We start from the raw sequence: 15,171 nt of genomic DNA on the forward strand, positions 1-15,171 counted from the left end.
GTCTGATACTGGCATAAGAACAGACGTATAGATCAATGGAACAGAATAGAGAGCCCAGAAATAAACCCATGTCTATATGGTCAACTAATATTTAACAAAGGAGGAAGGAACATAAAATGGAGTTTAAAGAGCCTCTTCAACAAATGGTGTTGGGAGAACTGGACAGGGACATACAAAAAAATGAAACTAGACCACCAACTTACACCATAATGCAGAATAAACTCAAGATGGATCAAAGACTTAAGTGTAAGCTGTGGCACCATAAAAGTCCAAGAGGAAAACATAGGCAAGAAAACTTTGGATATCCTGCATAGCAACATTTTCACTGATATATCTACTAAAGCAAGGGAAATAAAGGAAAGAATAAACAAATGGGACTACATCAAACTGAAGAGTTTCTGCTCAGCAAAAGAAAACATCAAGAAGATGAAAAGGGAACCAACCATATGGGAAAATGTATTTGCCAATGATACCTCAGACAAGGGACTGATCTCTAAAATATATAAAGAACTTAATGCTACTCAACACCAAAAAGACAGACAGCCCAATTAAAAATGGACAAAGGACCTGAACAAACACTTCTCCAAAGAGGACATACAGAGAGTCCATAGACATATGAATGAAAGCTCAACATCACGAGTCATCAGAGAGATGCAAATAAAAAACTACAATGAGATACCACCTCACACCAGTCAGAATGACCATCATAAACAAATCAACAAACATCTTTTGCTGGCGAGGATGTGGAAAAATGGGAACCCTGGTGCATTGCTGGTGGGAATGCAGACTGGTGCAGCCACTGTGGAAAACAGTATGGAATTTCCTCAAAAAACTAATAATGCAACAGCCTTTTGAACCAGCATTTCCATTGCTAGGATTATATCCAAAGAATCCTGAAACACCCATTCAAAAGAGCTGGTTGCACCCCTACATTCATAGCAGCACTATTTCCAATAGCCAAGTGCTGGAAACAACCTAAGTGTCCATCTGTAGATGAATGGATCAAAAAACTGTGGTACATTTACACAATGGAGTACTATGTAGCAGAAAGAAAGAAGGAACTTCTGCCATTTGCAACAACGTGGGTGGAACTAAAGAGAATTATGCTTAGCAAAATAATCCAGGCAACAAAAGAAAAATACCTTATGCTATTACCTATTATAGGAGACTAATGAACAACACAAACAAAAGAGCAAAATTGAACCAGAGGTATGTAAACAAGTAGTAGACTGTGGGGAACTGCTTCTTGTGGCTTAGGGAATTGTAGCCCCTGCCTGAGCATGACCTGCCGCTGGCACCCCAGCTATGCTTGTCTTTAAGTCTCAACAATGGCTGCATAGGAGACATACCCAAAAACCATTCAGAGGGTTTCCATTGAGATTGGATTCAGAGAATATTAATATGCTTTAGAACTTGCTCTGCTTTCCTTTATCTTATAATTAAGCATAAACAATCTCTAGCAGGGAGCATTTGAAATCTTGTATCTAGTGCCATTGTGGGGTCAAAATGTTTAATATACCCTGGCACAGATTATTAGTTGTACCCGCTGTACTGGAACTTGTAATCAGTTATTGTTGATTGTAACCTAGGTACCTGAAAGCTATTGATGATTTAAGAATGTTGATCTTGTATCTCCCATGGTATCCTTCTCAATAAAAAGCATGAGGGACAAAGGTCTAGCTGCTGTTCTCCACTAGAGAGGCAGTCGCCTTCCTTCCCCCAGACATAATAAAGTGTCCTGGGTAAAAGTTATTTCATCGGACGTAATAAAGTGTCCTAGGTAAGAGTTTGTTCCGCCGTGGTCACGAAGACTACTAAACAGAGCAGCTTCCAACTGAGCCTAGGGTGTGTGACGCACCTCTGCCCCACTAGACTAACAGTGACAAGGGGGGAGGGGGGGAGATAAGTGTAAGAAGGAGAAGGGTCTAGTCAAAGAATATGTATAAATGATCCAAGGACATGGATAATAGGTGGAGACTGCCTGTGGGAGAAGGGGTGGACAGGGTGTGGGGAAGCAACAGGAAAAAATGTGTGACTACTGTAATAGAAAAACAAATAAACAAACAAAAACTTTTAGTGGGGGAAAAAAAGAAAATATAAAGAATGGAAATGCAATTTTAGTCAATATTGAAGGACAAGAATTTTCCTCCACACTGTATATTTTTCACCCTATCTGATCCCTCCAGAATTTGGCATTCTGAAGAAGTAAGTAATGACATAAGGCTCTTTGCATAAAACTAATAAGACAAGTTGTTAATAGAGGTTTTGTTGACCATGACTTTGACTGGAATGTCATGCCTAAAGGAGACATGCATGGGCTCTGGTTGTTACCAAAAAGTCCTGAGGATCTAGGATTGACTTTTGAAGGTAACAAAAGCCCACGAGAAAAAAGGCCTTGTACCTTGGTTGGTTGTACGGTCCATGGCAAACTCTCCAAGGAAGTAACAAAAGTTGCTTTCCTGAAAAATGGCTAGAAGAAACCTTAAGGTACAATGGAAAACCTGAAGGACTTGGAAAAGACAGGTGTTTACAGGCAAGGCTGAATGGCAGGTATGTGTCTCAGCTTCTGTGTCCTGAAGGGCAGATGAAGGTCACCATAAAGTTTCCTTGTGTAAGTTCCAGCAAAGCAGAACTAAAGATCATAAGTGATCATTTGCTGCTTTTGTTACATTTATGCTAATAAACAGGATAAATTAAAAATGGACTTAATGCAGTCCCTTTAATGACAAGGAGGGTAATCTTAAGGAGAAAAATTGTGATTCAAGGAAAATCACAATGCTCTGAAGTAGTGCAGCTGTCTTTGAAGTTTCTTTTCATTTGAAAGTTAAACTATATCTTGACATCATCAAAGATGCTTAATTTACAGGCAAAAAGAATGTCAAATGCCTTGTAACTGGATGTTTTTCCAATAAGACAGTCCTACAGATTTAGAGACTGGTTTGTGGGTTATGTTGCATAAATTAACATGTATTTTCTGTTTTCAAAGGGAATAAGCCTATGATTTCATTACGCGAGTGATTTTCTGTATGTCCAGGCCTCACTTAATCCTGTCTGCATCGCTGCCTCCTGAGACTCAATGGTTTGGCTGAACTAAGTGCCTGGGTTGGTGAAGTATGGTGTGGTCTGTGGGCTTCCCTTTAAAACTGGTTTCTCTTTTCTATCCTAATGGCTTGGACAGAAAGGGCCCAGAGGTCTGAGAGGGGGGAAACCTAAAATATTTACCTCAGTCCAAACTAAGTACAGTGGGCAAAGGGTTTTGGACAGGTGTGACATGCTTCATACAGCTTCCTCCAAAGAAGCCCTTTTTTCCCTAATGTGGGACATTGAAAAATTAATCCCTGCCTTTTGTCATCTAGTGGTTATGGATTTAATGATGCCTTTTAACCCTGTTGCCAAATCTATTGCCCCCAGAAAACAACAAGGATGCCAGCCTGTTAAATCGAGCACGTTGTTGTCTGGTGATAGCCAACTGGCCTGGAGTCTGCAAGATCCTTCCCCATGCGGGAAGGGCACCATCCCCTCCATACCTCCACTATTATTAGGGATTTCTGGAACCAAGGGTAGGTAGTACAATGACCATGTACAGCTTCGAGCAGCTAGAGGAGCACGAGACCTTTGTCCATTGTCTTTTATAAGGTTATAAAGGGTCTTAAGTCTGAGGGGGGTTGTTATGTTTATTGTTATTTAAAAATAATTAATTATTTTTTTAAAAGAGAAGAATAATATAGGAGAGGTGGAGGCTGGAGAATTTGTATGCATGACCCATGGGCATGGACTGGGTGGGTGATTTCTAGGGGAGGGTGGGTGCTGGGCAGAGGGGAGCAAAGGGGAAAAATTGGAACTATTATAACAATATAATCAATAAAATATACTTAAAAATATTTTTAAAAATCTCGCGGTCCAGTGAGGCTGAGAAAAGTGAACCGCGATATAGAGAAGGACTACTGTGTGTAATTAACATTTAAAACGATTAAATTTCTGGGACATAAAAAAAAAGATGAAAAAAATCTTTTTTTTTCAAATATAGTTTGTTCAAGTTTATAGAAAGTGCTCACCTTTCAATGTGATGCCTGTCACTGGATTTCAGTTTGCTCTTAGTTTCTACGGGACACCAGTTTATTTATTTAAAAAAGTATACTATGTCCTTAGACTAACTCCAGGAGTCTTATTTGCAGTCAAGGATTCTAACCAATACATCTACACCTAGAATAAAATATGAAATGTGCTAAACAAGAAAAAGCAGAAAGTGCAGAACTGAAAAATCTCTGGTATTATCAGAGTGGAATGGATTGAAACCCCAAAGTGAATGACAACATTTTCCCTTTGTCCAATCAATGTGTATAGGTGTGTCTCCCAGAAACTCTGTATCAACCTGCTTTTCTTTACCCCAGAATTTTATCCTTTTTGATCCAAAGACATATGAGATGAGGTTTTATTTCAGGGTTTTGTTGAAGAAAATAAAGAGGGGCTTCCAGGATGGTTTGCAGCCACATGCAGAAGTCTTTAAAAACAAGAGCCTCTACTTCAGAATTTCTTAAAGACAGAGGAAAGGCCTGGTAGGTTGGGCTGAGAGTGTTTTTATATCCCCAAAGATATTTCTCAAGAAGAAAACATGGTTTTGATTTTAATGACATTAAATAACATTTTATCAAGAAGAAAGGAAAACAAATTCTGTTACCTTTAGGTGTCAGAATGAAAACATAGACCAGAAATGTTTGTCTCTCTCCTTCCCCCAACTCCACCAAATCACTGACTTAACAATATGAGAATTTCTTTTGCCCCAGATGAAAAATAGAGGGATTTGGGAATTTGAGTCCTTATTTAGGCTCCTCTACCCCATGAACAAGTTGCTTCCCTTTAAGTGTCCCAAGAATCAATTCTCTTCCATCTAGCAATTGTTCAGACTAGGAGGGCCCATGCCTAAATTATAATGTTTTCATTAAGTTTTGTGCTTCCCATTAATTTTGACTGTGCTCTTAGAAGAATAGTGTTGGTAAAAGCTAAAAGAGATTTTCAAAAAATGGAGTCCGGTGTTGGAGGTTTCATCATTTGGCATTTTGCATCAGCAGCACAAGGACCCACCTCTGTGAGGTCCTAGGGGTGCATGAAAGGTTGTGCCTCCCAGCAGAGGATTAGGTGGGGGAACACAGAAACAGGTCAAGCTTCCTCAATAGCAGACCTGGCTGAAATGTGCTTGCTCGGGTGAGGTGAGCATACTCCCATACAAATGACATTCTGGAAAAGCAACCTACCTGGATTGAAGTAAAAAATAATATTTAATAAATCCTGGTCTCCCCATGTGATGACATTCTTGTACTTCTGGTATAGAGGATACAACATGTCCTCCCAAGCTAAGCCTGTTGGAATCACGCTATTCTGGAAAGAGAAAACCATCAGAGAAGCTGAAGCAAAGAAAATTCATCTTGTCTGCTGAGAAACAGCTTAGAGGGACTGATCCCCTCTTCCCAAAAAAGCAAGTAGAGAAGAGGTCCTGCTGACTTCAAGGCAAAGGACAAGCAAAGCTAGAGCTATAGATTGTAGCATTTTAATTGTACATATAAATACTACGTGGACCAAGAACTGGTAGTTGGGCTATAAATCCTACTTAGAACACCATGCTCCAAATTAATGCTCTTTTTCAAGAGTGTTAATTTTGCCTCTGAAGTGAAGGTATAATAACAGAATTATGACATCTTTAAAAAAATCTTTTTCTTGTCTTAAAATAATCATTTAACTTAAAAATAAAAGCAACATATTCACAAACTAAATATTCAAACAGCATACAAAGATCTAAACTAAAGTAGAATTACTCTTCCTCTATCTCCTGCATTCTCATTTCCACTTTCCCTAAAAGTATCCACAATGAAGAATTAATGGTCTGTTAGGGACCTTTTTAAAGATCTTATTTATCTCATTTACAGATTTACTTAATTCTTTTTAATAGAAGGATAATTTTTGGACGAATTCTCTACTAATGTTCATTTATGTTCTTTCCAATTATTTTCTATGATAAAAGATGAGCCCATATACAGTCTTGTACAAATATTTCTGTGTACTTATGTAAATATATCCCTAGGGTAATTTTAAGAACTTTTCTCATGGTTATTGAAGTACTGGATACACATAGAGTTCAAACATTATGGAATCCAGAAATGTAACATAATAGTCCTGCATAGCAAATCTGCTGAAGGTTTAAATTATAAAACCACCTGGATTTTTCTTGAACAAATATTTCACAACTTCTCAAACACTTTTCTCTTCCCCGACTCCTAACATTCTCACCTGTAAATGACCTTCTTACAACATCAATGTACACTGACACTCTAGAAAAGACAAAATTTCAAATTTTAAACTAAGAAATATTAGCTACTTCCTTACCTTGAACTGGGAAGTTCTTATACGAGTTAAATTCATTAGCATGACTCCTGAATTAACTCCTGTAGAGCCATAGAAAGGGTGTTGAGCAAAGCGGCTGTACCAACCAATTTTGGGGATTTCATGCTCTGGGGCCATGGCTGCAAGCTGGGTAGAATTAAACTGCCTCAGAAACTTCCAGATGTCATCAACAGGTCTCAAAAAGAGAACATCAGTGTCCACGTAGAGAAGTGAGTCCACATCCTTTAAAATCACCTTTGCGTGTATTGGGGAATGGAAAGAGGAAGAAAATAAAAACAAGTCAGAAACAAAGAAAGTGATTTTAACAAAGCCAACAATCTCATTAATTAATGTTGAATCTTAGAAAAATTATTAGCTCCGATTCCTCCATCTCCTTCAACTTGAATGATAAGTGTAAATCAAGAATAGAGACTCAAAGTAAGATAAATCTTGATCTAGTTTGGTCTAATTCTAGGACCCTGGACTATGTTTGCTAAGGGCTGAACTTTCAAAGGAATGAAAAAATCAGCAAATTACTGTAGCTCTGTGTTCCTCTATCTTCCAATAAAGCCATCTGTTTTTCTCTCTTAGTTTTTTCTTTTTCTTTTTAACAGTGAGGTATGGCATTAGACAATTTGAAGTGGACAATCTTGAAACTAGCTCATGGCAGGCTTTGGAATAAATACTCTTTCTGGATCTATTTAGCTCTGCATCTTTTTGAAATGATATATTGGGCTAAGATTTAGGCTTGGGAATAGGCAAATCAAATCATTGGCCAGTTTTGTTTAAAGATTGAGGAATGGAAAACTTTATCTCTAAAGGGCCAGAGAGTAAATATTTTAGGTTCTTTTGAAACCACTGAACTCTGCCGTTGTAGCACAAAAACAGCCATTGACAATGTATAAACAAGTCAGGCTGTAGCCTAATAAAACTTTGTTCAGGGACACTAAAATATGAATTCATATAATTTTCAAATGTCACAAAATCTTCTCTTGAATTTTTCAACCATCTGAAATGTAAAAGCCATTCTTAGTTCATTGGCTGTGATTTGTCCACCTTTGTGGTAGGTCATTCAAGCAAACCAAGTTAAGTAAATGAGTTCTCCTGTGTTAACTGCTTTGTCCTGGAGCTCAAGACTGCAAAGCTTTAGTTAGTAATAGTATTATTTGCTTTATTTTGCCATTGTTCCCCAAATTTAGGGTTAGATTAAAACCAGGGAAGGATTTTGATCCTCCTGGATCCATGGCCTAACATCATTGTAAAACTACTTGTTATAAACAGAATTTCTGTATCTTTCCATAATTCATATGTTAAAGGCCTAATCCCCCAGTGTGATGTTAATTGGATATGGGACCTTTGGGAGGTAATTAGGAATAGATGAGGTTATGAGGGTAGAGCCCTTGTGATGGAATCATGCTCTTATGAGAGACACCAGAGACTTAGCTGTTCCAAAAAAAAAAAAAAAACTAAGACAGAAAGACAGATGGCTTTATTAGAGGATAAAAAACAGAGCCACAGTAATTTGCTGCTGTTCTCATTTCTTTGAAAGTTCAACCCTTACCAGAGAGCTCGCTCTATCTCTTTACCATGTGAGGACACAAGAAGAGAGTTCTCACTAAAACCTGACCATGCTGGCACCAAGATTTCAGATTTTCAGCCTCCAGAAATGTGAAAAGCTAAATTTCTGCTGCTTAAGCCATCCAGTCTATGCTATTTTGTTATGACAAGCTGACTAAGAGAACATTCCTTTGGGATCCCAAATATTTAAAATTGATGAAAATGATACTGTATAATGCAGGTGTCACAGGAGTTTCATTTCAAAAATAATTTCAAAGCTTATAGGTTTACGTTTCTCATCTACTAGGGGAATAGGTTTTACAAACCAATAAAATTTTAAAAATCATCATGTACCATTTCACAAAAGATTATTTTGACATCCATCTAAACAAATTGCAAATCCTAATTTCTCAATTAGAATAAATCCTTTAAATTGAACAAACAAAATTTAAGAAGAAATTTCCCACATTATCCTTACTTTTTTTCTCTTATTTTGCCATGGAAAGGTAAAAAATTTGCCATAGATTATCTTTAGTCAGCTGATTTTTTAAAATTAAATCACAACTGCAAAGTATTGTGGATGGAAGGCAAACTCTACAAAAATACTAGTAAATGCATGTTACAACACTAATTAGGAATCACATGTGAATTCAGTTATGATGGCCTGCATGCCTAAGACCATCCCAAGGACTCAATATCCTGCCAATCTTATTATAGTGGGAAGGAAAACTAAAGCACAGAAAAGTCCTCTATTCAAATTTGTGTGTCAAATAATGCTAATGATTGCTGGATTTTGGCTAATAAAGTTATAGCTAGATAAAGTCACTTCTGACTTCCAGCCAAGATGGGGGCCTAGACTGATATGCTCTGTCTCCCTCCACAACTAAGAAGGACTACAACTACCACAAAACAAGAAATATCCAGAGGTTCCAGAAAATAAAGCTAAATGGAAGTCCAACATATGAAGTTATAAAGAAGTGATCCTCATCCGGATGGATAGGAGGGGTGAAGCCAGGGCGGAGAAGTCAAGCTGTGCTGGCAGCGGCAGCTGCAGTGACAGGCGGCAGGACTGTGGTAAGCACAGACGCCCGTATTTAAGGGGAGGCGAGAAGCGCCTGGGAGCACCCCTAGTTGCAGACCAAACCTGTCAGCTCATGATACCAATGCCCAGGAAGGCAGACCCCCATTGCCTCAGACTGTGAGGCCCAGAGGTCATGGGGACAGAGGAGGAGGCTACCAGTCTCTCAGCGGAGAGTGAACGGCAGGAATCCATCTTGGATCCCCGATCCCACACAAAGCACCACAGTGTGGTAAGAAGGGTTGCCCGGTAGTGACAAGTGCATGGGGTTCCGCCACCTATAGCATAGGTGGTGTGATAGCCCTGCCCAGGAAGCAAAAAACTGCCAGGATGGCAGAGATAATAATAGAGACCCCAATCACGCAGCTGACTATAAAGCAAATACATGAATTAATGGACGAACAGATAGATAACCTTTCTGAGGCTCAGTTAAGAGCTATAGTTATAAGACAGCTTACAGAAATAACAGAGGGACTTAATCAAGACAAGGAAGGAATGAAGACTAGTCCTGCTGAAATGAACAAAAACACACACAAAACAAGTGGTGCGGGAAGGAAAACCAGGGATCAAATCAACAAATCAGAACATAGGGAAGGAACAAACAGTCAACCAGTGCAGAAAGAGGAAACAAAAGTGAGAAAAATGAGGAGAGGCTCAGAAACTTATTGGATACCTATAAGCGAGCCAACATCCGAATTATAGGGTTGCCAGAAGGTGAAGAAAAAGAACTAGAAATTGAAAAATTATGTAAAAAATAATGAAGCAAAACTTCCCTAACTTGGGGAAGGAAATAGACTTACAGGTCCAGGAAGCACAGAGAGTTCCAAATAAACTGGACCCAGGGAGAACCACACCAAGACACATTATAATCAAAATTTCAAAAATTAAAGATAAAGAGAGAATCTTAAAAGCAGCAAGAGAGAAGAGAATTATGTACAAAGGAGCCCCAATTAACCTACCAGCTGATTTCTCAAAGGAGATTCTGCAGGCAAGAGGAAACTGGCAAGAAATATTCAAAGTAATGAAAAGCAAAAACCTACAGCCACGATTACTCTATCCAGTGAAGCTCATTCAGAATAGAAGATAGAGAAAGTGCTTATAGGACAAAGTAAAACTGAAGGAGTTCATTAGATCCAAACCACTGTTATATGAGATGTTAAAGGGACTTGTTTAAAAGAAGGAGGATCAAAACTATGAACATTAAAATGAAAACTATATCACAACAACCAAAATCAGAAGCTAGGGAATCAAAACAAAGGCAAACTAAGTAGGCAACGAGAGTGGAAAAAGAATTATAGGTATGGGAAACATATTGGGGGGAGGTTAGTGGGGAGGGGAAAGGAGGGAAAGGGAGGGAGATGATGCAGGAATTAAGAAGCACAGTAGGAGGGAGTGGAGTAGATAGGAAGATGTTGAGAAGAACTATATGCACAACCAATGGGCATGGACAAAGGGGGGGTGGTGGAACTGGAGAGAGGAGGGTCACTGGGTGGAGGGGAGCAGAGGGAAAAGAAATTGGGACAACAATAACAGCATAATCAATAAAACATATTAAAAAAAAAGATAAAGTCACTTCCTAGAATCTCTGCCCTCATGAAAGAGTCAAATAATAAACAAGAGAAATATATGGGTTATATAGTATATAAGCAGGAGAAAAACAAAGCAGGAAAATGGACCAAGGGTTTCAAGTATGGAAGAGTTCATAATTTTAAATAGCTGGTTGGGAAGGCCTCATTCAGAGGCCAATATGCACATGCAAATAAGGCCCAAACACAGTGGCATGCACTCTCAGAGCACCAGCGTCAGGTGGGTTGGGCCATAGTGAGCTATGGAAGAAGAGCAGGAGAGGGGGATAGACAAGTAAAAGTTGGCTAGCTATTTAGGGTTTTGCTGGCTCTTGTAAAAGCATTGGCTTTTACTCTGAGTGAGATGGGAGCCACTGGAGGGTTTTTAACAGAGGAGTGACATCATCTGACTTATTAAAAGATCATTTTGGATGCTGCACTGAGAACAGAAGATTGGGGAGCAGAGGGGAAACAAGGAAACCAATCAGGAAGCTAATTCAGGCAAGAAACAATGGGGTCTTGGCCCACATGGTAACAACCCAGGTAGTGAGACGTCATGGAATACTAAATATAGTTTGAAGATAGAGGCAACAGGAGTTCCTGATGGATTAGACGCACAACGTGAGAGAGAAGTCTAGGGCGACTCCAAGGATTTTAACTTGAGCAGCAGATACAATGGAGTTGCTTTTAACTGACCTGATGTTTGTCACTCCTAAGTCACCTATCTGGCCCTTAAAAGTAAATATTGGAATTTGTAGCTGCTGAAGCCTACCTTTCTTCCTCCCTCTTTTACTTTCTCACTCCCTCCCTCCCTTCCTCCTCTGTATCTACTCTTCCTGAATATAAAGAAGCCCATGTGGTGCTGGGTTGATGGTGGTTTTCTATGGCAAAGGTCATATTTTCTAGTTCTTGGCTATAATGGTGTGAACTTGTTCAACTAAGCATATAGAGTTTTGTGTGCTCTTTTTGATATGCACATTACATATCAAAAAGACACACAAAAGTAGCCCTAATATGGTACATCTCAGAGACATGTTAAAGGATAGTCCTTAAGAATCCTGAGTCTGTTGCCCCCAGAACACAACAAGGACACCAGCCTGTTAAACCAAGCACGCCATTGACCGGAGACAGCCAACTGACCTGGAGTCTGCACGATCCTTCCCCATGTGGGAAGGCCACCCTCCCCTCCACACCCCCACTCTTATTAGGGTTTTCTGGACCCAAGGGTAGGTAGGACGACGACCATGTCCAGCTTGAAGCAGCTAGAGGAGCTTGAGACCTTCGCCCATTGTCCTTTACAAGATTACAAAGGGTCCTAATATTTGAGAGGGGGGGGATAGTTAATTTTTATGAACCAGGGGTATGGACTTGGGGGGGATTGCTGGGGGAGGGGGGTGCTGGGTGGAGGGGAACGAGGGGGAGAAGATTGGAACTGTTGTAACAATATAATCAATAAAAAACATTATAAAAAAAAAAAAAAAAAAAAGAATCCTGAGTCTGGCATTCCTCAGTTCAAATCCTGGCATCATGGCCCTCTAGCCCCGTGACTCTGGACAAGTTCCTCAGTCTTTCCATGAGAAGTCCTGGTATTCTCCCTTTGAAAGTATCAAGTGGAATTATTTACCATTCAAATCAGTGCCCACAGCACTTCAAAAGACTTTATGGAGGCAGAGAATAAATGAAGTTTTTGAACTTTCTATTATGCATAAGGCCTATTTAAAAACTCTTTATCTAAAAAACAAACACCAGGAAAAAAAATCTCCACTCATTTCATAACATTGTGTCTCTGAAGGCTAGTTTTGTTTTTCAAATTAATCAATTATTTTAATTAAGTTGTTGTTCTATTATATAACAGTTATTCCATTTTTCCTCCGTCGCCCTCCCCTGCCCCACTCACACCATCACCTCTCCCACAGTCAATCCTCCACCCTGGTGTCCTTGTCCAGGGGTCATTTATACTAGTTCCTTGAATAGACCCTTTCTCTTCTTTCCTCCCTTCTCCTACTCCCCCATCCCCTCTGGTCACTGTCAATCTGTTCCTTGTTTACTTCCCTCTGGTTCTATTTTGCTTGTTTGTTTGTTTGTTTTGTTCATTAGGTGTCTGTATTAGGTGAGATCATACGGTATTTGTCTTTCACCACCTGGCTTATTTCACTAAGCATAATATTCTAGTTCCATCCATGCTCTCTCAAAAGGTAGGAGTTTCTTTTTTCTTTCTGCTGCATAGTATTCCATTGTGCAAATGTACCACAGTTTTTTGATCCATTCATCCACTGATGGGCACTTATGCCATTTCCAGCACTTGGCTATTGTAAATACCACTGCTATTAACATAGGGTTGCATAATTTCTTTTGAATTGGTGTTTCAGGATTCTTTGGGTATAATCCTAGCAGTGGATTTACTGGATCAAAAGACAGTTCCATTTTTAGTTTTTTTGAGGAAATTTCATACTGTTTTCCGTAGTGGCTGCACCAGTCTGCATTCCCACCAACAGTGCAGTAGAGTTCCCTTTTCTCCACATCCTCACCAGCACTTGTTTGTTGATTTTTTAATAATGGCGATTCTGACAGGTGTGAGGTGGTATCTCATTGTGGTTTTAATTTGTATCCCTCTGATGACTAGTGATGTTGAGCATCCTTTCATATGCTTATGGGCCCTCGGTATGTCCTCCTTGGAGAAGTGTCTGTTCAGGTCCCTCGCCCATTTTTAATTGGATTGTCTGTCTTCCTGGTGGTGAGTCATATAAGTTCTTTATATGTTTTGGATATCAAACCCTCTAAGGCTTTATTTTAATTTTTTTATATTTTATATTCTGAGCTTTTCTGTTATCCCTTGTCTTCAGTACTTCCCTAGGTAATACCACCTCTCATGGCTTTAAATGCCATCAATATGCCAACTATGCCCAAACATACATCTCCAGCAAACTGCTTAGTTCCAGATCATATGCAACAATCTACTTGTCACCTTATATCTTAAACTTAATATATCTCAAACTAAACAATCATTGAAGGCTAGTTATACAGCAATTATTGCTGGTATTAATTTGAAGAGGAATATTTGCCCACATTATAATGGGAAGAGAAATATTTACCAAAAGGATATAAAATTAGACATTCTAATTCTCTTATGGAAATTAGCACTAGAAATAAGGCTTTTGTATCTTAGAAATGGGGGGCAGGGGGAAGATTGCATTACAGTAGCTATTTGTGATCCTGCTGCATTTTTTGCCCCAGTCTAGGCCTCTACCTTGCTGGGCCCTGTACTACATGAGGACCTAAGCTTGGCTAGACACTAAGCAAAAAGATCATCAGGGGTTCACAGCTCACCTTCAACTTTGTTTTGCTCCAACTTTGTTCTAACTTTGACAGTAAAACTTGGTGGTTGAAAGTTTTGGTTTAATATCTAACTACCTATGTTTAAATTGTTTCCACTACTAACAAGTGTGGTCTTGGGCAAGCTTCTTAAACCTTTTAAGTTTCATTTTCCTCATTTTGTAAGTGGAATTGGTAATGCACTTCATAGTGCTGCTGAGATGATTAAATGAGATAATGCATGCAAAACCCATGGCACACAAATAGGAAGAACTCAATAAATGCTATGCAATATTATTATTGCCCCACTCTCATGAGGGTTAACTCCCATGGCTCACTACCCAGTTAATGAGTAACTGGATGTAGTAGTACTAGTGAAAGAAAATGAGGCATATTCTCTGTTTTCAGGGCGGTTTAGTCGGGGGAAGACAGATAAGAGGCAAAGCAAAGTTAGGTGTCAGTGAAGATGGAGTAACATAGAAGCACATAGCAGGGCACTTAGACCAGTCTAGAATGAAAATGACAGAAGAAATGACATCTAAAATTTAGAATTAAGTAAGTGAAGAGCAAGGCAAAGAGTGTTGAAGGTAAATGGTATAGCATATGAAAAAGCTTCATAACCAAAAGAGAGCATGGCACAGGGGATAGGGGAAGATGGCAAGTTGGTTGGTGGGGCTAGTGCTTACAGAGCAAGAATGAGAGGTGGTGAGAGATTAGGCTAGCAAAGTGGGCAGGGGCCAGATCAAGAGCTATGTTAACAAATTTGGACTTAATGGGGAAATGTTAAATAATTTGAGCCAGAAACCTCCAGGTCTGATGCTTCTTCTCATACCTGCATCACCCACATCCAATCCCCAAGTTAAGTTCCATAGGTTCTGCCTCCAAAATACATATTAATCTGCCCATTTCTCTCACTCTCTAATGCCTTAACCTGAGTCCAAGGCATCATTCCAGTTCCTCTAGAATTCTGGAAAGGTCTAATCACTAGTCTCAGTTTCTCCATACTTGCTTCCCTCCAATCCATTCCTCAAAGAGCAGCCAAAGGAATTTTTAATCTTCTGTGTTATACTCCTTTGCCCCATGGGTTATTTACAAGTGTGTTGTTTGATTTTAAAATGTTTGGGGTTTTTCAGATATTGTTTTTGTGATTCATTTCTAATTTAATTCCCTTGTAGTTAGGAGCATACTCTACATGATATCAATCCTCTCACATCCATTGAAACTTGTTTTATGTCTCAGCATATGATCTATCATGATGAACATTCCCCGTATATTTAAAAATAA

At 39.2% G+C, this 15,171-nt stretch overlaps 1 protein-coding gene across 1 annotated transcript in view; it reads right to left on the bottom strand.

Moving 5' to 3' along the window:
- The window catches only part of GXYLT2 (glucoside xylosyltransferase 2), a 250,017-nt gene that overhangs the window by 66,932 nt on the left and 167,914 nt on the right, over positions 1 to 15,171 (bottom strand). Inside the window, exons 4-5 of the mRNA XM_090282922.1 lie at positions 6,379 to 6,630; positions 5,253 to 5,376 (exon numbers count right to left, since the gene is read on the bottom strand). Of these exons, the coding sequence (XP_090139048.1) occupies positions 5,253 to 5,376; positions 6,379 to 6,630 (376 nt within the window). The remainder of the gene's footprint in view (positions 1 to 5,252; positions 5,377 to 6,378; positions 6,631 to 15,171) is intronic.

Source organism: Furipterus horrens, unplaced genomic scaffold (assembly GCF_987537825.1).
Source record: "Furipterus horrens unplaced genomic scaffold, mFurHor1.1.pri manual_scaffold_7, whole genome shotgun sequence".
NCBI classification, from domain to species: domain Eukaryota; kingdom Metazoa; phylum Chordata; class Mammalia; order Chiroptera; family Furipteridae; genus Furipterus; species Furipterus horrens.